Source organism: Calliphora vicina, chromosome 5 (assembly GCF_958450345.1).
Source record: "Calliphora vicina chromosome 5, idCalVici1.1, whole genome shotgun sequence".
NCBI classification, from domain to species: domain Eukaryota; kingdom Metazoa; phylum Arthropoda; class Insecta; order Diptera; family Calliphoridae; genus Calliphora; species Calliphora vicina.
Genome location: NC_088784.1, coordinates 8,158,257 through 8,182,850, shown reverse-complemented (window position 1 = coordinate 8,182,850; position 24,594 = coordinate 8,158,257). Strand labels below are relative to the sequence as shown.

Genomic DNA, 24,594 nt, shown 5'->3' with positions numbered 1-24,594 from the left:
TCAATCTGTAATAAAAAAGAAAACAATATAAATTTAATACAAAATTCCAAAATTTTAAATTCACCTCTTTAGTAAACCTGCTTCCATTGTATTGTTGCAAAATCTCATTCGTTTTTCTGGAAGTTCGATAGACTCGATCGCATATAATGAAATAACCATACATGTGAATAATTAGTAAAATATAAAAATTCCCGGCCAAAGATATTTGAAATAATTCCGTGTAGATGCTGGGATAAACAATAACTTCAATAGTAGTTAATGAGGCTATGGAAACGGTTAAAAGGAAATGTATTTGCATATAAAATATCACCGGACTATAAATCAGATTCAGTTGCTCCAGCAACCAGCAAAGACGGAAATATATTGCAGCAAAATTGTTAGATAACTCTAATTGGCAATCCAACTGATAATTTAACAGCGAGAAGCATTCATAGATGTAGCACAATATAGCAGAATGGTGTAACAATATCAAATGTTCAGTGCTTATTTGAGTGCAAACATAAATAACTTCTATACGAGTCCATAAATCGTTAGATGCAAATAAATCCCTAAAGTAGAAGTACATGTTAATATTGTGGGGTATTAAAATCAAAGTCTGAACAAGCCATATTATCCTGAGATTTGTTACACTAGCCATAGGCTGTTTAATACCAGTACTGTCAAAATACGATGTTTGTAGGTTAAAAATTTCTTTAAACCATTTTATTAACATACGATTTCTTTTAGTTTGCATTGTTATAACCACCAGTGTTAATATCATACGTATCACCATTACACTTATAATTGCAGATACAATTATAATATTATTATCTTTGAACTGTGAACTGTTAACAATATTCCAGAAAATTGAATTCAAAACCATTAAGAAATTTACTGAATTCATTATTGTCACATAGATTTCCGCATATCGGCACTGTTTTATCCGGCCATTTTTTAAATCAATAATAAATGTGGTGAAACCCAAAGTAATACATTCTATTTGTAGAAAATTTATTAACCAATATGACCAGCGTTTCATGCTAATGTTTTAAAGAGACTAAACAAATTGTTTATTTTGAATGCTAACAAAATATTTTAGAGATACTAATCGTGGTAATCGTTAATTTCTTAATTAATTTGGTAGGGGTGAGTAATGTTGGATTATGACATTAATATAGAATATTTATTATACCATTTAAAAAGTTATTTTCAACAATGTTTAGCAACATGTTTATGAGAGTTTCTCGTAACAAAAATGTAAATGCAACCCTCTTTAAATGAAGTTTGATGTGTTCTTACACTGAACCAAAAATGGTTGTGGAATTGAAGAAAATTTATTAAACATTACAGTACATATTGGATGAGATTTATAATATGTTGGAAATAAATCTGTCATTTCCAACTGGCTGATCCGCTTGAAATATAATTTCACATATGCATAGCAGTAGAGTATTCGAGTTTAAGTCGGACCCCTATTGAACGGGTCTTAATAACTTATTTGTCATTTTGATATGTTTATCTGTCATTTATTCTCACTTAGTTATTGAACATTCTAGTGTAAACAACAAAGTTTTCTGCTTCGAAAATGTCGATTTTTTTGCCAACAAATCGTCACATGCGGGAAGTTTTGATTTATATCATTAATTTGGAAAAAAGTTTAGCTGAAGAACACCGATTGCCCACCAAAGCTTATGTTGAATGTGTTCCATCGTTTTGTGCAGTTCAGAAGAGGTGATTCTGACATGGAAGACAAAGGGCAGCCAAAAAAGTTTGAAGTCCAAGAATTGAAGGCATTACTCCATGAAGATTGTTGTAAAACTCAACAAGAGCTTGCATAATATTGGGAGCAACACAAGCAGCAATTTTAAAATGTTTGCGGGTAGCAGGATACATCCAAAAGCAGGGAAATTGGGTACAATAGGAGTTGAAGCCGAGAGACGTTGAAAAACGATTTTGCATGTCCGAAATGCAGCTTGAAAGCTATAAAAGGAAATCAATTTTGCACCGAAGCATTATTTGCGACGAAAAATGGATCCATTAACCCTTTGACGGCCATAGGAAATTATGCTTGCCTGAGGATTTTTAGTTTATATCAAATATGTCAAAGACTGTTTAGAAGACAATTGGGGCAACAATAACGTAGTTGAGTGCAAGTGCCTATCTGTTCCCACTTGTTGCCAACGAGGCTACGAATTCGGCCAAACAATGGACTTTATGTCTAGGGCTGCTACGGGGTAAAAATAGGGCGAAAGGGGCTGAGAGTAAATTATGTTTTGGATTCAGCCTTTATCTATCAGAAACTAAAATGGAGAAGTTTTCGTAAACTCCAATCTGCCTTCAGCTAATGAAATTATGTTTGGCAATCAAATACTGATGTCTTGCAGTGAGTAATTGTCTGCATTCGGTGGTAGCTGCTGAAATCTGACCAGACCATCACAGGTAACCTGTACCGAAAGCAACTGATTGGTTTGAAGCGTGCATTGGCCTAATGCGCCAACAATATGTGCCCCGTCCGACTACTGTTTGTTTCGATGGATGCAGAACGCTTGTCTTAATTCGTTCTTGGCCTCAAAAGATGAGTAGTTCTTGTGGCTCAGAGTCCATGGGTTATCAGGAAGAAGGAAAAAGATCATAGCTAAAGCTACGTAATCGTCAGATTGTCAGAAAAATGCTCAGAAAATGGTTAACACAACCATGAGAACTTATGTTGAAACATATTTATTGAACATTTTCTGACAACTTTGCAATAATATGACAACCGTGTATTTGAGGCCTAACATGGATATTTGAAGTTATTTTTTGGTTACAATGGGATTCTTTTTCTAGAAAATATTTTAATTTTTGACAATTTATTTGCGATATTTTAAGTCTAATTGTACTGCATAAAATTTCTGCAAGAACCAATTTTAAGTTAACTTTTTCGGACCAACTAAATTACTCCCCAAACCATGATATTGCAAGGTTTTGTTATGTATCAGTATTATACATTTAATTGCCTTTCCGACGATACCAAACACAAGTATTCCCGTTCAATAACTTCCTAACTATTTTAGGGTAGGCGGAGAACATCTGTGCATCGTAGAAGGAATATTAACCATTTCGAAACGGTTGCCAATTTGGTTTGCCTTTACAAAAATCATTTTACTCTAATGTAAATAATCGTAAAATATAGTTTCTTTAATTACTTTTATTTTGTAATTCTACTTGCACTAAAACAATTGTCAATAGCACAGTATGAGCAATTATTGAAAAGAAACAACTTAAATCGATATTAAACATGCCTCTAATACTAACACGAACATTTGACAGTGAAAGATTTAAAGAAATTATTTCAATCTGTAAAAGAACAAAAAAGAAAACATAAATTATCTACCAATAATAATAAACACATTAATGACTTACCTCCGAGCTATCAGCTCTAACATTAAACCTCTTTAAAATACCAGAAGTCTTTCGTGTTGTTTCTATTACCCGATCACACAACATAAAATATAAATACATATGAACACACAGCAATATATATAGACGTCCTCCCAGTATATAGGCATAGGTATTCAATTCCACATTTGCACTGCTAAAATATAATATGAGAACATAACCCACTATGGAGTTGGTGACTATCAGACACAATTGTAGCCACAACACCACCGGACTATAGATATCATTCACATCGTTTATTAAGCGAGTCATTTGATAATAAATTAGACTCAATTTCGGATCCATTATCAGGTGCTCCAACTGATAATTTAATTTCGAACAACTTTCATGCAGATAAGACAGCAGAGCCACATGATGCCACAATATATAATGTTGAAAGCTAATAATACCACATAGCATGTAGAGGTCGAAAAAGAGCCAGATGTTACCCACAAAATACATTTCCCACAAATTTATCATTATAGTAAAACCATGCAATAGCATGATAAATGTAATGACCACCAGCCACTTGCGTAGCGAGGTATCTGCCGGTATATTTGGAAATCGATTGAAATATGCTGACTGCATTAACCACACTTTCTCAAACCATTTTTCCAATTTCCTATCTCGTGTTCCTCTCATTAATATGACAATGACCAAAAACAAGAAACGTATAAATATGGCGACTGCAATGGCGTAACCAATTAAAGGATTCTTCACATTTAGCTGGATATGGCTGAAATTAATTTTGACAGCTCTGGGCAGAATGCACATAAATAATAAGCTGCTTAAAATCACTACAATATTTAAGATTTTCGATATTTTTAAACGTCTATTTTTGAAATCGATTTTAATTGTGGTATAACCAATCAATATGCCGTAATACATGGTTAAATTGATGATAGTATATTGCCAGTCTCGCATGTTTAACGTTCTTAATGAAACTGAAGGGCAAATGTGGCTAGAAATTAAATTGTTTAGCATGTTGTTGAAATGCTAATGAGTAGTTTATCTTGTGAGCCATCAATTTGGTAATTATTGCCGTCATATTGGTTACACTGGCAGTGGAAAATACGTATAAAAATGTGACTTATTTGCTCAAAATTAAAATGAAATGAAAAACTATTAGAGAAACAATGGTTGGACCTCACTGAAGACTAAGACTAAGACAAAGACAAAGACAAAGACAAAGACAAAGACAAAGACAAAGACAAAGACAAAGACAAAGACAAAGACTAAGACTAAGACTAAGACTAAGACTAAGACTAAGACTAAGACTAAGACTAAGACTAAGACTAAGACAAAGACTAAGACTAAGACTAAGACAAAGACAAAGACAAAGACTAAGACAAAGACTAAGACTAAGACTAAGACTAAGACTAAGACTAAGACTAAGACAAAGACTAAGACTAAGACTAAGACTAAGACTAAGACAAAGACTAAGACTAAGACTAAGACTAAGACTAAGACTAAGACTAAGACTAAGACTAAGACTAAGACTAAGACTAAGACAAAGACTAAGACTAAGACTAAGACTAAGACTAAGACTAAGACTAAGACTAAGACTAAGACAAAGACAAAGACTAAGACTAAGACTAAGACTAAGACTAAGACTAAGACTAAGACTAAGACTAAGACAAAGACTAAGACTAAGACTAAGACTAAGACTAAGACTAAGACTAAGACTAAGACTAAGACTAAGACTAAGACTAAGACTAAGACTAAGACTAAGACTAAGACTAAGACTAAGACTAAGACTAAGACTAAGACTAAGACTAAGACTAAGACTAAGACTAAGACTAAGACTAAGACTAAGACTAAGACTAAGACTAAGACTAAGACTAAGACTAAGACTAAGACTAAGACTAAGACTAAGACTAAGACTAAGACTAAGACTAAGACTAAGACTAAGACTAAGACTAAGACTAAGACTAAGACTAAGACTAAGACTAAGACTAAGACTAAGACTAAGACTAAGACTAAGACTAAGACTAAGACTAAGACTAAGACTAAGACTAAGACTAAGACTAAGACTAAGACTAAGACTAAGACTAAGACTAAGACTAAGACTAAGACTAAGACTAAGACTAAGACTAAGACTAAGACTAAGACTAAGACTAAGACTAAGACTAAGACTAAGACTAAGACTAAGACTAAGACTAAGACTAAGACTAAGACTAAGACTAAGACTAAGACTAAGACTAAGACTAAGACTAAGACTAAGACTAAGACTAAGACTAAGACTAAGACTAAGACTAAGACTAAGACTAAGACTAAGACTAAGACTAAGACTAAGACTAAGACTAAGACTAAGACTAAGACTAAGACTAAGACTAAGACTAAGACTAAGACTAAGACTAAGACTAAGACTAAGACTAAGACTAAGACTAAGACTAAGACTAAGACTAAGACTAAGACTAAGACTAAGACTAAGACTAAGACTAAGACTAAGACTAAGACTAAGACTAAGACTAAGACTAAGACTAAGACTAAGACTAAGACTAAGACTAAGACTAAGACTAAGACTAAGACTAAGACTAAGACTAAGACTAAGACTAAGACTAAGACTAAGACTAAGACTAAGACTAAGACTAAGACTAAGACTAAGACTAAGACTAAGACTAAGACTAAGACTAAGACTAAGACTAAGACTAAGACTAAGACTAAGACTAAGACTAAGACTAAGACTAAGACTAAGACTAAGACTAAGACTAAGACTAAGACTAAGACTAAGACTAAGACTAAGACTAAGACTAAGACTAAGACTAAGACTAAGACTAAGACTAAGACTAAGACTAAGACTAAGACTAAGACTAAGACTAAGACTAAGACTAAGACTAAGACTAAGACTAAGACTAAGACTAAGACTAAGACTAAGACTAAGACTAAGACTAAGACTAAGACTAAGACTAAGACTAAGACTAAGACTAAGACTAAGACTAAGACTAAGACTAAGACTAAGACTAAGACTAAGACTAAGACTAAGACTAAGACTAAGACTAAGACTAAGACTAAGACTAAGACTAAGACTAAGACTAAGACTAAGACTAAGACTAAGACTAAGACTAAGACTAAGACTAAGACTAAGACTAAGACTAAGACTAAGACTAAGACTAAGACTAAGACTAAGACTAAGACTAAGACTAAGACTAAGACTAAGACTAAGACTAAGACTAAGACTAAGACTAAGACTAAGACTAAGACTAAGACTAAGACTAAGACTAAGACTAAGACTAAGACTAAGACTAAGACTAAGACTAAGACTAAGACTAAGACTAAGACTAAGACTAAGACTAAGACTAAGACTAAGACTAAGACTAAGACTAAGACTAAGACTAAGACTAAGACTAAGACTAAGACTAAGACTAAGACTAAGACTAAGACTAAGACTAAGACTAAGACTAAGACTAAGACTAAGACTAAGACTAAGACTAAGACTAAGACTAAGACTAAGACTAAGACTAAGACTAAGACTAAGACTAAGACTAAGACTAAGACTAAGACTAAGACTAAGACTAAGACTAAGACTAAGACTAAGACTAAGACTAAGACTAAGACTAAGACTAAGACTAAGACTAAGACTAAGACTAAGACTAAGACTAAGACTAAGACTAAGACTAAGACTAAGACTAAGACTAAGACTAAGACTAAGACTAAGACTAAGACTAAGACTAAGACTAAGACTAAGACTAAGACTAAGACTAAGACTAAGACTAAGACTAAGACTAAGACTAAGACTAAGACTAAGACTAAGACTAAGACTAAGACTAAGACTAAGACTAAGACTAAGACTAAGACTAAGACTAAGACTAAGACTAAGACTAAGACTAAGACTAAGACTAAGACTAAGACTAAGACTAAGACTAAGACTAAGACTAAGACTAAGACTAAGACTAAGACTAAGACTAAGACTAAGACTAAGACTAAGACTAAGACTCGTACCAATGCATAGTGATACAGAAAAAAAGAGGGAAATAAATCTGTAACTTGTAAACCCTTAGTCCGATTTAAATGAAATTTGAACCGTATGGGTCCATCAGGGGTGCGGCTAGTGGTCCCAAAGTGGACAACTCGGGTATGTTAAATTTTTTTTTTTTTTTTTAAATTTTCAACATTTTTACCAGCCCTACTTCAGCTTTTTGATAACAGCAGGTCCAACATTTCCCGATTTGCTCCATTTTTTATTGGACTTAAAACAAATGTAAAGTATATGTCAAACAAAAAAAATAGTTATTTCAAAATGGTGACTGACTCCAAAGTTATATGCATTTGAATTTAAAAATTTAAAAAACGATTTTTTGCAAGTTTTTGAGAAAAATTTAATTTTAAAGTATCTAAAAAATTTCTAAGAAGATGTATTAGGAATTTATACTAATTTTGAAAAGCTAACTTTACATTAAATATTTTAAATGAAAACAAATTTGAAAATTGTTGATACCAATTGTTGAACCAAGCTGGTCCATCCAAAATACTTCTATTTTTTATGTAAAATTCAAATTTAGGACAAAAATTCTCAAATCGCATAGTCGATATCAAAATGTAGTAACCCATTTTAGATGACGAAATATGTTGTTAATAATTATAATAATATAATATCCATACCAGGAGCAGTGTTATCGGAACTGCCCCTGGTATGGATATTATAGCCAAAAAAACTGAAAAATCTCGTTTTTGGGATTTTTCAACACTTTTTGTGGGAATTGTGGGATTCGTGATTACAAACTTCAAAATTGGTTTTTAGTTTTTTATTTTCAATAGAAAAATCTATATAACTGTAAAATTTCATTAAAAAATATTTATAAATAAAAATTCAATTTCAATTTTAAAAATTTGTATTCTTATTTGCGTATGTCAAATTTCATTCAAATCGGACTTATTTTTTGCTATACCACTGTGCAATGTGTAAAATTAAATTCCCTCAAATTTAATTGTCTTACGAAAGAATTCAATTCAAGCATTCTCGGTGCCCTGGAAAAAGGTTTTATTTCTTTAACGAAACAAAATGTTAACAAAAGTTTTTATGATAATACAAAATTTTATTTAAATAAATGTTCGTTTTTTAATGAGCTTTATTCCCAGTTTAAATAATTTAGATATTTTACCCTTTTTAAACCCATATTACGGATTATAATGATTATGGATTTAATAAATTAACTTTTAAATTACAAAAATTTGTTTTATATAAATATTTGAGGCCATCAGCGCAAAAGTGGTGTAATCCACAATTTTTTTTTGTTGCTGTTCTGGTGTTACATATATAGTAGTCCTTAGATTACCAATATCAATACAAAAGTGGGATAAGCTAATTTTGCTTTTCAAAAGCAGATGGAGCGGAATATAACAAAGTAATATAGAAAAAATGGTGTAAGTTGAATATACCACCAAATAAATTGTTTGGGGTTACACAATTTTTCACTAAAGCCTCATTTGACATGTGACACGAATTATAAATATTAAATTTTAATACAAAAATTAAATATAATAAATATTCAACAATACTAAGAGGGCTTAAAAAGACCTCCCTTATACTTCCTCATTATTAAGATCACTTAAAAATGCTGCCCTAAAACCTGACTGTAAAATCAGGCCCACATCTCGAGAATCTTTCAAAAAACGTATAGTATTGGCCACATCGTTTTGTACTAAAATTAAAACCTGGCGTATGGTGAAACCAAGCATGACAAACGATGTATGTTTATTCAAATTAAACATGCCACAAATGTTAATGAATAGACGCTTTTGCACCAAATGCAAAGACAATAATTCGCACTAAAATTAAAAAGAAGAATTCAAAATTTAATAAAATAAATACAAACAAATAATAAAATTACAACTTACACTTTTAAGCAAACTTGCTTCCAAATCGGAAAAGTCATTGAACTGCTTAAGTATGGAACCCATAGCATCATATGAAGTTTGCACTATATTACAATTAACATCCACCAAATACAAGTCCAAAACCAAACAACAATAACTAAAGCCTCCTATGATGAGATCGTAATAAGTAATATTGAATTTCAGGAAATCTATACACATCATTAGACCATAATAGCCCATGGCGGTATTATTGAAGACATGAGTCATTAAAACGGTTAAAATTTGAAACATATACGAGTCATTTAATTCGGCCACTATATTCATCAGATTACAATGTATGTAGGTAATGCAGTCCATTTCCGCTGCCAAGGCTTTTTGCATTTGCTGCTGAGAACGCAAAGAGGGCCATGACTTAACTCTCATTATGGTGAGATAAATTTCCTGCAGACGATAGTTAATGATGTAGAATCTGGAACCGATATACAGCAGACACATGTAATAGTGCATTACCACGCCATGCAGTATATTCAAGACAATCAGCACATAAATAAAGGACACATACCACCAGCCTGATATATTGGCCATGTAACGATAAACTACATACATAATTGATATAGACTGCAACCAAACACTGGCATATTTCAAAAAGAACAATTCATCAAATGGTTGAATTAACTGGTCGGGATATGAAACTCTATCAAAGTATTCCTCCTCTAGAACTATTAAACGTTCTAGAATTTTTCTCACATGACACTCACGTTTCCAGCGCAGCACCAGAGTCATAACAGCAGCTACACAACGGAGATTTAAATTAATCGAATTGATTAATTTCATTTGTAAATTATCCACATAGAAACAGGCATCATTTATAACATGCCACTGCAACATAGGAGCCAACAATACAATCGTTACATTACTAATGGCCGCATACAGATGCAAATATTTGGAGTTGATGAATTTTCTGGTTTTAAAATCAAAATTCAACGATGTTATACCAATTAAAATGGCAAAATAATATGTTTGCAATACAAAGGAATGCCGGAGTTTTGAATTGATACGTGTGCGACGTGTACTTGTGGCCATAATCGGTTTAGCTTTAGAAATGAACTTTGGAAGACTAATTGGAAGTGTCATTATTTTAAAGAACAGATTGTTTTTGTGGTGATTAAACTGTTTTGATTTTGTTTGGTGATTTGTTATTTAAAGAGATAATCAGTTATGATTTGTTTCGTGTCGGTTTGAGAAATGTAATTAGGTTTTGCTAGGTCAGGAAAATACTATTAGGGTGGTTACATTTTCTCAACGTTAAATATTCATTAAAGAGTTTTTTTACAAAGCATTTGTTTAACAAATAAAGAATGAACTGAACAAAACTAAATGTTTCAAATGAAAGATGAGGAAACTCAGTGCGTAATGTTAAAATAAAAACTCTTTATTAATTTGTAAACCTAAAATTTTCTTAAACAATTGTCCTTTCAGATATTTTATTTGAAAAAAAAACTGTAAAAGAATTTTTTATTATTTTAATTAATAATGAAAGCTGATTAATGCATCAAGCTATGATAAGAATAAAGCAGGCGTATTTGTTAAGCATTCTAACACTTAAAATTTTACAATGTATTTTTTTTTAAATGCGTATGATTAATATTAATTCATAGGTTAAAAAGAGAAATGTTCTATTTGTCCTAAAATTTTTAAGGTAATTTAAATATTTTAATTGTCAACTAACTTCGATAAGTCAGCATAAAATTAAAGATCAGCTAACAAAAACTGTTTAGAAATTTATAAAATTAAAATTTTCTTTTAAATGGAATATTAAAAAAAAAATTAGTAGTTCCACAGAAAATAAACATATTTTTAAACTTGTTAACAGAACTAATATTTCAGTTATATTTTTCTACGAAAACCTTTAACATATACAGACAGACTTAAATGTAAATTTTGAAAATTTTTCTTAGCAGACAAATTATTTAAAGCAACCAAACTGTAAAAGAATCTTTGATTATTTTAATTAATAATAAAAGCTAATGTATCAAGCTATGATAAGAATAAAGCAGGCGTATTTGTTAAGCTTTCTAACAGTTAACATTTTACAATGTAATTTTTTTCAATGCGTATGATTAATATTAATTCATAGGTTAAGAAGGGAAATGTTCTATGGTTCCCTGAATTTTCAAGATAATTTAAATATTTTAATTGCCAACGAAAGGCAATACCTGAAGCTTCAACTACAATAAGTCAGCATATTCTAAAATTAAAGATCAGCCAACGAAAACTTTTTAGGAATAAAAAAATCAAAATTTTCATATTTTTATTAGGGATAATAATATTATTTACAGCCTTATCTTGTATTTTAAATGAGAAAGAAATAAGTTCAAAGGCGATTTAGTTGGATAATGGGATGAATTTTGTCAACAACATTCTCTGCTGATCAGAAATATTTGGTATTTAAAAGGGAATTTTTAAAAAATCGCCCTTGAGTATTGGTTTTATGTACACAAATATCTTACAGTTATCGGTATTGAGATAAAATTGTGCATAAACTAGATTTCTCTAGGATCGTTTCTAAAGTAGTAGCATTTACATTCGATCCTTCATCTGAATATAATATGTTTTGGTGTTGGGTATAAAATATTCGTCACAAATTTTAATTAAAATTATGATTATGAGCGAGTGCCAAACGATAGGAAAGTCTTATTCAAAGATATGGATATTATTATTATGGATATGGATATCTAATGATAGTAATTGCAAAGACCTTTACAACGGCGTATATAAGGCCATAGTAACTCGGACATACATATAATGGGTAGAAATCGCAAAAAATATGTTTAATCCGAATTTTTTTTTCAACAAAAAATAATTTTTTCTCATAAAATTTTTTTTTATTCAAAATAGAAAAAAAATATTGCCATAATTTTTTTTTTCACTAATAAATTAAAAAAAAAATTTAAACACAATTTTTTTTCCACCAAAACAAAATTTTTTTTACTAAAAAATTAAAATAAATTTCATAAATTTTTTCCACTAAACAATTAAAAAAAAAATTGTAAATTTTGTTTCCGAAAAATATTTAAATGTAGCCTCTTACTTTTTGTGATATTATTATAAACTGATTTCCGGAATACCGAATAATCCGGATTAACTGGGTCCATATTATCAAGGTTTTACTGTATTTCAGTTTTGTATATTTTATTTATTTTTAGTTTGTCAAATATTTCTATTCTTTTGTAGAAAATGTGTGTATTGTATATACATACATATCAAAAATTTAGTTTCCCCTCATACTTTGCTACCGTTTGGTACATATTCTATTTAAAATTGTATATTGTTCAATTAAATAAATAAATTGAATGATAAATTATTACAAATACATTTATAAATTTATTTAGTGTATTGCTGTTAAATTAAAGTACATTTAAATTCAGGTAATAATTTCAAATTTTGTTCGTATATTTTAAATCATATTGCATTAAAACAATAGCATTTGAAATGGTAGAACTAAATGTGGCATAAGCCATGGGACGGTTCATTTTAAATAGGCCCACCAAATCGAATTCCAAAGGAAATGCTGCCAGTTGTAAAGAAAAGTTGTTGAGCTAAAAATAAATTAAATATTTTAATAAAGTTAATACAAATAAAATTAAACTTAATAAAATGTAAATAAACGATAATACAAATTTAATTATATTTCAGATCTGTGAATAGAACATTTGCTGCTGCAATTAAAAAAATTAATTGTGGCAATAAAATTCTTTGTACAATGTTTTTAATATTACCCATAAAAGTAGGCAATAAATTCTATTAAACTTACACTTCTCTCCAATCTCTCATCCATATTCAACAACGAAACCTGGCGCTCTTTCAATAACTCTCCTGTTCTCTCCACCAAATCCCTGGTATTTAACATGGCGAATAAAAACAATTTCAAATCCATGTAATAAATAAACATAGCAACTGGTACAAAATATACCACCCATTCTCCATATGAGGCCCACAATTCAAGATGTGCGGACATCATAGTAAACATATAAATCACACAAATATTATTCACATATAAATCCAATATAACACAAACACCTTGCAAGTCATACATGTTATTAATGCGCTTTAAATAATCCTTTATTATATATTGGGCCACAGCCAACTCGTCCAATTGATCAGCCAAATGACAGCAAGCCTGTTCTTGTCTTACACCTGATTCACAAATATGATTGGCTGCATTTAGAATTCTCTTCACCTCATCATTGATTATGATCATTAAAATGTTGATATTTAAAATGGTAAAATAATACAAAGTCATGACGACATTAAGCACGGTGGGTATCAAAGCCAATGGCAGCAGTATATACGGATTCTCCATATCAAATATTTCACGAAAATTTTGCACCGTAACTATAAATAACAACAATTCAGCTATAAATGAACGTTTCAACTTGAATCTTATGCCGCATTCCATATAGTTAACATACTTTTCCTGCATTTGCCATTTTTGTAGGAATTTTTTGCAAAATGTTTGATACGAATTTAACAATTCCACAGAACCTTTACGTTTCGTCCAATTATAGAAAACTGTTAGTATAACGCCGCCTATACGTATGACTGCTGTTAGGAGATTTAATTTATAATGTAGCTCTGCACTGCCGGGCGGCCTGGTTTTGATTTCCATGTTGAAAAGAAAATACGTTAAAACGCCAAACATTGTTAAACTCATTATGGCTGAGTAAGCGGTAACGTGAGCTCTTATGTGAGCTTTACCCGTACGACAATCGTAGCAAAAATTCAAAATGCCCAATAATTGAGCGTAAAAGACGACAGTGCTTATCATGAAGTATGTTGACCGTTTCATGTCTTGATGAAGAATAAATGCATATTGTGTAAATGTTAATCTAAAAGTGGTGGTAATAATTTTCAATGGATTTGTTTAAACAGTTTATTAAAAGAATTTAGTCTTGTAACATTTTAAACATTGTTTATATTTGAGTTTTTACAAAGGATGTTCATATTGATCCTGCGAAATTTGTGGCATAAACATTTTGATGAATATAATGAATAATATTAATCAAATTTAATAAAATAGCAATTCACTGTCTATAAGGAATTAGTTTGCTATTTTGTGTATCGTCGTTTCACCTTCCGTAGATCTATAAAACAGTTTATTTTTTTAAATAAGAGCCTATGTTTCTATTGTTAATTAAATATAAAATAAATATGTTAAATAAACAAATTTTCCAAGAATTTTTAAAATTATAAATGAATTCATTCTATGAAATCCTTCCAGTTGATGACATGGTGTAATTACCTATTGAAAATTAATTTCATTATTACTTAGGGGTATACGTATGAAAAAATATTTACAACTTGCCATTAAGAATGTGTCCTTTGTCTAGAAAATATAAAACGTCATAAAAACAATAGTTGCATTCGTTAAGTATTCACATTATACTTATATCTTTTATAACTAAAAATACAAAAAAATTAAAAAATAGCTTTTACTATTTTATTAAGAACTAACTTAAGTCCGGTGTGCTTCGCTATCCATATCGTAATTAAATAAAAAGTTTAGAGTTAAACAAATATAGTCTATATAAAATGACAGAGCTATTCGGACAAAGTTTGAATAATCTCGTAATTATAGTACTCAAGGTATTTACAAATAAATGGGAGGTGACTCACCCCCTGCACCGATCCCTCCCATTTTATTGTTATACTTCATGTAGTGATACGAAATTGATTCATATAATGCTTGAAGACTTTCACAATATTAGTTCCTGAGATATTGAAATAGGTGTCACGCCCACTAATACAATCCCGCCCATTTTCAGCCAAACTCCGTTTAGCGATAAGAAATTAATTTGTACAAAGTTGAAATACATTTACGATTATAGTTCTTCAGATATTGGGAGGTGCCACGCCCACTAATGTCACACCCATTTTCAGCCAAACTATGTACAATAATAAGGGAGATATGCGGGCGAAATTTTAGGACTTTCACAAATAAAGTTCTCCAGCTATTTGAAAATAACTAATTACTTTGTATGGGAGGGTTCATACCCCCCGTTCCGATTAGTCACATTTTTGGTTAAACTTCATGCATGATTCGTATAAAGTTTGAAGACTCTCACTATTATAGTTATGCAGATATTCGAAATAACTATTTACTTGGTATGGGTGGTGCCACGCCCACTTGAAATTTCAATATAGAAAGTATCCTATTACTCCTTCCAGATATGAAGGAAGATGCAATAAAAATTTCAAGAGGATTGGTCCAATGGTTTAGGCTGATAAAAGTCACAATTGAAATTTGTTTATACCCTTCACCATGAGTGGCGATCCCACAAAGTATATATATTTTGGATAGTTATAGATAGCGCAGTCGATATAGCCATGTCCGTCTGACCATCTGTCCGTGTGTATGTTGAAAACAACTATTTGTAGCCCCCAAATATAACTTACATACATGATTGATATCAATATATTCGCTATAGATCGAGAAAATCGGCCCATAAATGGCTGTGATACATATAAAGAAAAAACCAGGACAACCTCGATTTTTAACCTATTTTTTATCTATATCTGGATTAACACTAAGTCATTAATATAGACAATATGGATGGATATCTAAAGATAGATATTTCAAAGACTTTGGAAAGTCGTATATAGTAAGTCGGACCTACAAAAGATCAAATTGGGGAACAAAATTTTAAACCGAATTTTTTTTTTCACCAAAAAAAAATTTTCCCTATAATTCTTTTCATCAATGAATTTGCAAAAAAAAAATTATAAAATTTTTTTTAAAAAAATTAATTTTTTTTCAAAATTTTTATAATTTTTTTTTTAAATTTTTTTATTTTTTTTTTCAAAATTTTTTATAATTTTTTTTTTGCAAATTCATTGATGAAAAGAATTGTAGGGAAACATTTTTTTAAAAAAAATGTTTGTTTGAGTAAAAAAATTTAAAAAGGCAAAAAACACCGATCCACGAAAAAGTTCCATATCCTTCGCCTTACCAATACCCACCGATTTGACCACATCGATTTTATTGGTTTAATATTTTTTTTAATTTTGTTTCGATTTAAATGAAATATGTACTCACTGAACAAATTCTAGAGTTCTATAGAATTTAATAGAACCATTTTAAACTTTTTATAAGGTTTTTTCAATTTTTTAAAATTTCGTTCGTCGCATATATTTATAGAAGTGAAGTGTCACCCGGGTGGGTATTGGTAAACCATGTACATAAAAAACCTTTGGTAAAGCGAAGGATATTTGTATAACCCCATATGTTTCTTAAAAACCTACTAGTATTTTTATTATCACACGGTAAATAACGTCACAGTAGGTACTTTTCTAAAAAAACTCAGTTTTTGGAACACATTTTCCCCCTTTAGGAATTTCGGTATTTGAAAATAAAAATATTGAAAAATTCTAATGCCATTGATTTAAGGACATTTGAGTCTATGTTGGTTCCAAATTTTGTTATGATATCTTTAATTGTTAAAATTTTACATTAATTCAAATTTTATATTTTTATTCGTGGAAAATCACCATATGAAAATTTTTTTAGTTTTTAAGGTAAAAAAAATTTTATAAAATTATTTAATTTTACTAAAATATCAATCCTCAAGTCATAATGTTTTCAACAATATCAAATACTTATATAAAAATCTTTTATTTACTTCTCAGAAGTTCCACAAACCTTGCCCCATTTGACAAGTTTGTACGTTTTTTCATATAATGCGTGCAAAATCTATTACACCAAAATTTCTGTTAAGTCAGTAAGTGTTGAATTCAAAATTTACATTTGATATGTTAATAACATTTTTCATAAAATATATTAATATTTCCAAAAAAAAATGTTTTTAAACCACTGTCCAGCGACTCTCCTGGGGAACTCGAAACTCCTCTGCTACGCCTAGGGTAAATTTCAAGTCAATTGGATTAGCCAGTTAGAAATGTCAGATGTATTCAAAACATATGTTGATTCTGTCAAACTGTGCAATACTAGGAATTACTGACACAAACTTGAATCAGGAAACGAATCACCGCATTCGATATCGAGTAAAATTTATGGTAATTTACTTATAAAGAGCAAGAAATTTAAAAGATCGAAATTAATTTTCAATACGACAGCTCATTCGATCGCGAATGCGGTAATTCAGCTCCAGGTTTATTGTGCTGCCACATATATAATTCAATACATTTATTTAAACTTAAAATCATATTGCAATAAAACAATAGCATTTGCTATAGTTGAGCCAAAAACAGCGAAAACAGTAGGTTTATTCACTATATATAAACCAAGCAAATCAATTTCCAATGGAAATGCGGCCACTTGCAAAGAAAAGTTCATCAACTACAAAGAAATTTGAATGAAAATGAAAATAGTCACAAATATTAAATAACATTACACTTCTTTTCAATTCTAAATCGGCACATGAAAGCAAGCATTGCTTAAATTTCAATAACTTTCCCAGTTTATTCACCAAACTTGAGGCGTCCAATATGGAATACATAAATAATTTCAAATCGAAATAGTGCATAACTATGGCTAAAACTGCTATAATTATTTTAAAAATATCCCCTGCATTCCACAATTTTTCTGGGGCCGAGGTCATTAAGCCAATGTAAATCACACAAATATTATTGACATAGACAATCATCATGCAGCAGATAACCTGAATATCGTAAATGCGATTAACACGTGTCACATAGTTTAGCAATTGTATGACCATGCCGGCCAACACATTAACATAATCACTCAAGCTTGTAATTTCAATTAAGAAGCGTTTTGAATTTGAAGGGGCTGCACACTGGGACACTTTCAAAATCCACTCCAATTCTTCATTTATCACAAGCAGTAAAACATTAGCATGTTGCAGAGCAAAATAATATTGCGTCATAATCACATTTAAAAATATGGGCATCAGAGCCAAAGCCATCAATATAAATTTGTTATAGATTTCAAAAATTTCAGGAAATACATTAATAGAGCCGACAAACAGTATAACATCAGTGGCTAATGAACTGCGACATTTTATTCGTATTGCCCTTTCCATATATTTCATAAACTTGTCTCGCTTTTGATATTTCTCCAAGTAGCGCTGACAGAACAGTTGATAGGAATTAATAAGTTCTATGAACTTATTTCGATTCGACCAAATAGAGATAAGCGCTGCCAAAACACCTGCAATCCGTATGAATAACATGTAAACGTTTAATTTATATATCAGTTCAGCACTTCCTGGTGGCCTTGTTTTTAATTCCATGGTCATGGCCAAATAAGGTATCAAACCAAATAAAGCCGCATTCATGAGGCCAGCATATATAGTGACATATTTATTTGTATATGCCTTGCGCGTGCGACCGTCAAAAGAAAAGTTTAAAATTCCCAATAATTGTGCGTAATAATAGCAGCAATATATCATTAGATGTGTTGACCGTTTCATATTTGCTGTACGAGTGCTAGCTAGAGAGTATTAATTGACTGAATTAGGGGTTGTGGGAATTGAATGTTATTAATTTAAATACACAGGTGAAGTTAATGTTTGTTTGTATATAAAAGGGTTGTTCATAGTACAGAAATAATTTTGTGATGGTAGAAGGTAACAAACAGTACATACAATGAATTTTAAAGGTTTTTTATACACTTCAGCATGAGTGGTAAGAAGGGTTTAGATAGGTTTGTCATTTCGTTTGTAATTGCAACAAAATTCTGGATTCTTATTGTTCGAGGATTAGATTTTACAACGCCCATTTAATTAGGTGGAGTAGGCGTACCAAATAATAACGGGTATATTTCTGAGAATTTTGCTACTATGGATCCTTATAGTTAGAACAGTCGATATTACGATGTATTTGAAATAATGTATAGGAAGACTGACAGCTTTAATCATCTCCCTCTAATAATCACGCGTACGCTTCCGAGAATAACAAAATTAGAAATTAAAAAAAATTGCCCAAAGTAGTAAAATGAACCAAAGCACTACTATCTCTTATGGCTTAGGAGATATTCGCATTTGAAAATTAAATTTTTACCCACCCTTTTGATAACAGTGGGTCCAAATATTTCCCGATTTTCTCAATTTTTTCTTTAAAAAAAATGATTATTTAAAAACAAGTAAGAGAGCTTTATTCGGCTGTGACGAATTTTTTATACCCTTCACTAAATTATACGTTAAAATTATTTTTTTTAAATATTTTTAGGTAAACAAAATTATTTTTTTTTTTAAATTGTTTTGCAAATTTTTTTTTTTCAAATAGTTTTTTAATTTTTTTAAAAAGTTTTTTTTAAATTTTTTTAAATATTAAATTTTTTTTTTTTTTGAAAAAAGAATTTAGACAAAAAAATTTTTTTGATGTAAAAAAAAATTCGGGTTAAAAAATATTTTTCCCGATTTTGACCCATTGTGGGTCCAACTTACTAAAGTCTTATATACATCGTTGCAATGGACTTTGAAATGTCTATCATTAGATATCCATATTGTCTATATTAATGACTTAGTAATCCAGATATAGATAAAAAATGGAACAAAAATCGAGGTTGTCCCTATATCTCAGCCATTTGTTGACCAACTTTGTCGATTTTAAAAAGCAACCCAGTCTGAAGAATTCCCGATATATTGATGTATGAATCATGTATGTAAGTTATTTGGGGGCTACGGAAATTTGATTTCAACATACACGGACAGATGGAGAGACGGACAGATGGACATGGCTATATCGTCTTCGCTATCTATAACGAATAAAATGGCAAATTAATTAGGTAAAACTTTATATCTGTCCCTAGTAGCCCGATTTTCGCTTACTTTACAGTATAATTTCAGAGTACTTAAAACTAATTTGTGCAAAATTTGATCAGGATTGCTGCATAATCAACATATTTATGACTGCTGAATCAGTATTCCGGGGGACATTGCCCATTTTCAAAACCAATTGTGGAAAATTTCAGTCGGTTAGTTCCTTTCGTTTGGACATACGGACAGATGGAAAGACATAGCTAGATCGTCTTAGAATCTTAACTTACCGCCTTAGAATCTTCTCGAATGACACAATCAATATTTTATGATGGTGGGTATAAAAACGGAACGATATACCCTTGCCATTCATGGTGAATGGTATAATAAGATAACAGTCAGACGTGATCTGTAAAAGCCAATGTAGAAAAAAAACAATTTTCTTACAATTTTTATACCCTTCACCTTCGTGAGAATATAAGTTTGTCATTCCGTTTGTAATTTCTACATTTTTCATTTCCGACCCTATAAAGTATATATATTCTGGATCCTTATAGATAGCGGAGTCGATTAAGCCATGTCCGTCTGTCTGTCTGTTGAAATCAATTTTCTGAAGACCCCAGATATCTTCGGGATCCAAATCTTCAATATTTCTGTCAGACATGCTTTCGAGAAGTTTTCTATTTAAAATCAGCAAAATCGGTCCATAAATAACGGAGATATGAGCAAAAAACCGGGACAACCTCGATTTTTTACGTATTTTTGATCTATATCTGGATTACTAAGTCATTAATATAGACAATATGGATATCTAATGATAGATATTTCAAAGTCCATTGCAACGATGTAGATAAGGCTATAGTAAGTTGGACCTACAATGGGTCAAAATAGGGAAAAATATTTTTTAACCCGAATTTTTTTTCATCAAAAATTTGTTGTCATACATTTTTTTCCAAAAATAAAAAATGGAAAAAACTTTTTTTTAATAAAAATTAAAAAACAATTTAAAAAAAAAAAAATTTCGAAAAACAATTACAAAAAAAAAATAAATTTTGTTTACCTAAAAATATTTAAAAAAAATTATTTTAAAGTATAATTTGGTGAAGGGTATATAAGATTCGGCACAGCCGAATATAGCTCTCTTACTTGTTAAACTGTGAATAGTCTAAATACTTAAACAACTATGAATTATTAACATTGTTTACATGTTTAATGAATTAATAATATGTTAGTAATTTGAGGGAGTCATTAATTGAATTAATATTTAATAACACTGAGCGACATATTTCGGGGGCATCTTTTTTAGCCTCAATGACACCAACGAGAAATGAAAGAAGGATTCAGAAAAGTTGGTACGAATTTAAATTTTGTGAGCTGTAGAATTGGATTTGTTTTTAGCTTAGAGTATTCAAATATCGACTTTTTTTAGAAAATTGGTTTTCGGGTTATTCGAAAAATTGCTTTTTCTAAAAAAACGGTTTCAGGTAAAAAAAACAGTTTAACCGGTTTTTCAATATATACAGGAAGAAACAAAAAATGTACAAAAAAAATCATATTAAGGACTGAGATCGAAAAAATTCTTAACATACGTTTTTCATAAAAACTGTTAACCTAAGTATTATTTGATCAAACAATCAAAGGTCTGCCGTCAAACTGATTCCAATGTTATTAAACAGTATCGGGAGAACTTGATAGAAAACCTGGTTCAGGTAGAAGGAATGGTCCACATGATATTTCTAAAGCCAATAAGTAGAAATCATTTTCAAAAGAGCACCCAACACATCCGGTAGGAAAGCAGTCTGATTTGCTAAGTACTCGGACTATTTGGTACGAAAAGTTAAAGCCAATAGAAGGCTCAAAAAGTTCCGGAGAACTTGAAGTCAAATTTTACACGTTATTGAAATATTCTAAAATATTTATAATTAAAAATGTCTGAAATACAGATTTAAATTTCTGAAGTACAACTAGGAATTTCTGAAATACATATAAATAGAAAATTCTGAAATTTTTTGTTGCTCAGTGAAAAATTCATTAATTGCAAAATAAATGTGATAATGATGTTAAATAATTCCAATTGACATCTAAATACTGAAGTACTATTTAGTGCAAATGCTATTGACGCGACATCCTTATAACTTGGGAAATACGTTGCTGAACAAATTTTACTTCAATGAATATTAAGATTAACGTTAACGAAATATGTATGTAGACATACAATTACAAATAGTTTACGCCATAATACAAAAACAGTGAGTAATCAATTTATTAAAAACTAATCAAAAGTTAATTAACTAATTTGTTATAGCTGACATAGCTAAAAGACAGACAACCTCATTCGTTCCTAAAAATAAACGAATTTATAAACAAAATACCATGAAACGGTCAACACATTTGATGATTGGCATCGTCTATTATATGTCTCAACTACTGGGTGTGTTGGCCTTTTCCTACAACTATGACACTGGTAAATTGCAAACAACAATTGGCATCACCATCTACAGCTGCATGGTAAGCGTGCTGATGTTTTGCTCTTTGCCCATACTATTTCGTGTACAATGGAAACCCAGAAATGTCAATGGTCCCGAATTGCACTATAAAATCAATGCCTTAATGTGTTTGCTACACATAGTCGCTGTCTTAATCACAGTGTTATTGAATTGGTCCAAACGCAAGGAATATATAAGAACCATAAGAGATTTTCAACATGCACGAAATAGATTATTACAAAAGTTTGTAATGTCCGATAAAGTGCAACAGTATTTCGAAAAATCTATAAGATCGAAGTTTTATTGGGGTTTAATGTACAACATAATAACATTTGTGGCTTCGTATGATATACTACGAGGTATTTTTGATATTGAATCACCCATAATAATAATGGGTTTGGGTGCTATAGCCACTGTTTTGAATATCATAATGACCCACTACTTTTTCGCTTTACTCAATGTCAATGTCCTTTTGGCAGTCATCAATGAGGAGCTCAAGAGAATATTAAATACCTCCTCACAGCTGTTTAAGCTACAACGTTTGAAACAAATTAAACCGGGAATCTTAATAACAACATGTTGCCAATTGGCCGATGAATTACAAGATCTGGCCATTAATCAATATAATTTACAAAATATTGGAGATCGTGTTAATCGCATGTATGATTTGCAGGGTTCTTGTGTTGTGCTGACTTTGTATATGAATAATATCAGCGTCATTTACATGACCTACATGATGTTGCTGCATGAGGAGCTGTCACAGGATTATGGTACAATCACGGTTATGATAATTATGCCAATAGCAGTGTTTTTCTACTACATGGATTTGCGTATATTCACGGAGAGTATGTTGAATTTTGGAGACTGTGTGAAGAACACAAAGGATTTGTTGAAAAATCTCCAACATTGCTTGCCAACATTGGACGAGAGATTTGAAAAGAGTGTGAGTAGTAAATTATGTTATTTTTTTTATAGCAAATTATTGAAAATAAAATTGCACATTATATTTAGCACATTCGTTAAAATTCACAAACCTTATGTCACCCTTACACTGTTTTAAATGTTGTCATTAGAAGCTTAATTGTTGACCTATGAAATTAATTTCTTTTAAATATTAAAATTTTGAGATTAAATATATCAATTTAAGGAGTGAGATCGAAAAAATCTTAACATACATAAATGTTAATAAAAAAAAACACTAAACCTACAGCTTTGATTTTTTTTATTTGATTGAAATTCTTATTACAATTTAAAAAAAATATTATTTTTATATTCCTAATCAATAGTGATGATTTTATGAACCTTTTTAGGAAACCCTTCCATTAAGGTTTTTATAGATATCCATCTCCGTTTAAAATCTACCACACTTTTGGATACCTTTTTTGCGTTTTTCAATTCTTTTTTAACAACAATTGATGTAAATATTGATGAAAATGTTCCGCTTTTGGGTCCTTTAGGTCTACAACATCCTCTCCAGCATCAGCAACATAAAAATATTGAAGAACATACGTTTCGTCATCCATTATGCAGCAGGTTTTGTTTTGTTGAAAATATTTAATAATTTTATACACTTTTTTCTCGTCAATCATTTCAATCAGATTAACAACAAATGAATATAATTGACATTAAAAACAAGTAAGAGAGCTAATTCGGCTGTGTCGAATCTTATATACCCTTCACCAAATTATACTTAAAAATAATTCTTTTTTGAACAAAATTATTTTTTCAAAATTTTTTTTTAACATTTTTTTTTTAAGTTTTTTTTTTTTTTTTCTAATTTAAAAAAAAAATTGTAAAAAGAATTTAAGGACAAAAAAATTTTTTTGATGAAAAAAAAAATAATCAGATTAACAGCAAATGAATACAATTTACATTAAAAACAAGTAAGAGAGCTATATTCGGCTGTGTCGAATCTTTTATAACCTTCACCAAATTATACTTAAAAATAATTATTTTTAATTAAACAAAATTAAATGTTTTTTTAAAATTTTTTTTTCCAAATTGTTTTTAATTTTTTTTAATGTTTTTAATTTAAAAAAAAAATTTTGGAAAAAGAATTTATGACAAAAAATTTTTTTTGATGAAAAAAATCTATATTAATGACTTAGTAATCCAGATATAATCACAAATAGGGCCTTATGTCTCAGCCTTTTGTGGGC

At 30.3% G+C, this 24,594-nt stretch overlaps 4 protein-coding genes across 4 annotated transcripts; 1 reads left to right on the top strand and 3 right to left on the bottom strand.

Annotated features, from left to right (window-relative positions):
* Nucleotides 1–8,919: 8,919 nt before the first annotated feature.
* LOC135959874 (gustatory receptor for bitter taste 22e-like) lies at nucleotides 8,920–10,296 on the bottom strand. The gene is made up of 2 exons (XM_065510990.1): nucleotides 9,235–10,296; nucleotides 8,920–9,165 (listed from the first exon to the last, which is right to left on the bottom strand). The coding sequence occupies exons 1-2, from the start codon at nucleotides 10,294–10,296 to the stop codon at nucleotides 8,920–8,922; spliced, it is 1,308 nt and encodes a 435-aa protein (XP_065367062.1).
* Nucleotides 10,297–12,650: 2,354 nt separating this feature from the next.
* On the bottom strand, nucleotides 12,651–14,062 carry LOC135959871 (putative gustatory receptor 59d). Its single transcript, XM_065510975.1, has 2 exons — nucleotides 13,028–14,062; nucleotides 12,651–12,812 (listed from the first exon to the last, which is right to left on the bottom strand). The coding sequence occupies exons 1-2, from the start codon at nucleotides 14,060–14,062 to the stop codon at nucleotides 12,651–12,653; spliced, it is 1,197 nt and encodes a 398-aa protein (XP_065367047.1).
* A 3,354-nt stretch (nucleotides 14,063–17,416) lies between these two features.
* On the bottom strand, nucleotides 17,417–18,662 carry LOC135959867 (putative gustatory receptor 59d). Its single transcript, XM_065510967.1, has 2 exons — nucleotides 17,625–18,662; nucleotides 17,417–17,569 (listed from the first exon to the last, which is right to left on the bottom strand). Exons 1-2 carry the CDS (start codon nucleotides 18,660–18,662, stop codon nucleotides 17,417–17,419), a joined length of 1,191 nt encoding a protein of 396 aa, XP_065367039.1.
* Nucleotides 18,663–22,322: 3,660 nt separating this feature from the next.
* LOC135959865 (putative gustatory receptor 59d) lies at nucleotides 22,323–23,458 on the top strand. Its single transcript, XM_065510963.1, has 2 exons — nucleotides 22,323–23,378; nucleotides 23,447–23,458. The coding sequence occupies exons 1-2, from the start codon at nucleotides 22,323–22,325 to the stop codon at nucleotides 23,456–23,458; spliced, it is 1,068 nt and encodes a 355-aa protein (XP_065367035.1).
* The last annotated feature ends 1,136 nt before the right edge of the window (nucleotides 23,459–24,594 follow it).

Bases quoted from the DNA above. Each gene is read 5' to 3' on its own strand.
- LOC135959874 (XM_065510990.1), bottom strand. From the start codon at position 10,296: ATGGCCACAAGTACACGTCGCACACGTATCAATTCAAAACTCCGGCAT. The intron at 9,166-9,234 runs GTAAGTTGTAAT...TTTTAATTTTAG, and splicing joins AAGCAAGTTTGCTTAAAAGT to TGCGAATTATTGTCTTTGCA.
- LOC135959871 (XM_065510975.1), bottom strand. From the start codon at position 14,062: ATGAAACGGTCAACATACTTCATGATAAGCACTGTCGTCTTTTACGCT. The intron at 12,813-13,027 runs GTAAGTTTAATA...ATTTATTTTTAG, and splicing joins ATGAGAGATTGGAGAGAAGT to CTCAACAACTTTTCTTTACA.
- LOC135959867 (XM_065510967.1), bottom strand. From the start codon at position 18,662: ATGAAACGGTCAACACATCTAATGATATATTGCTGCTATTATTACGCA. The intron at 17,570-17,624 runs GTAATGTTATTT...ATTTCTTTGTAG, and splicing joins ATTTAGAATTGAAAAGAAGT to TTGATGAACTTTTCTTTGCA.
- LOC135959865 (XM_065510963.1), top strand. From the start codon at position 22,323: ATGAAACGGTCAACACATTTGATGATTGGCATCGTCTATTATATGTCT.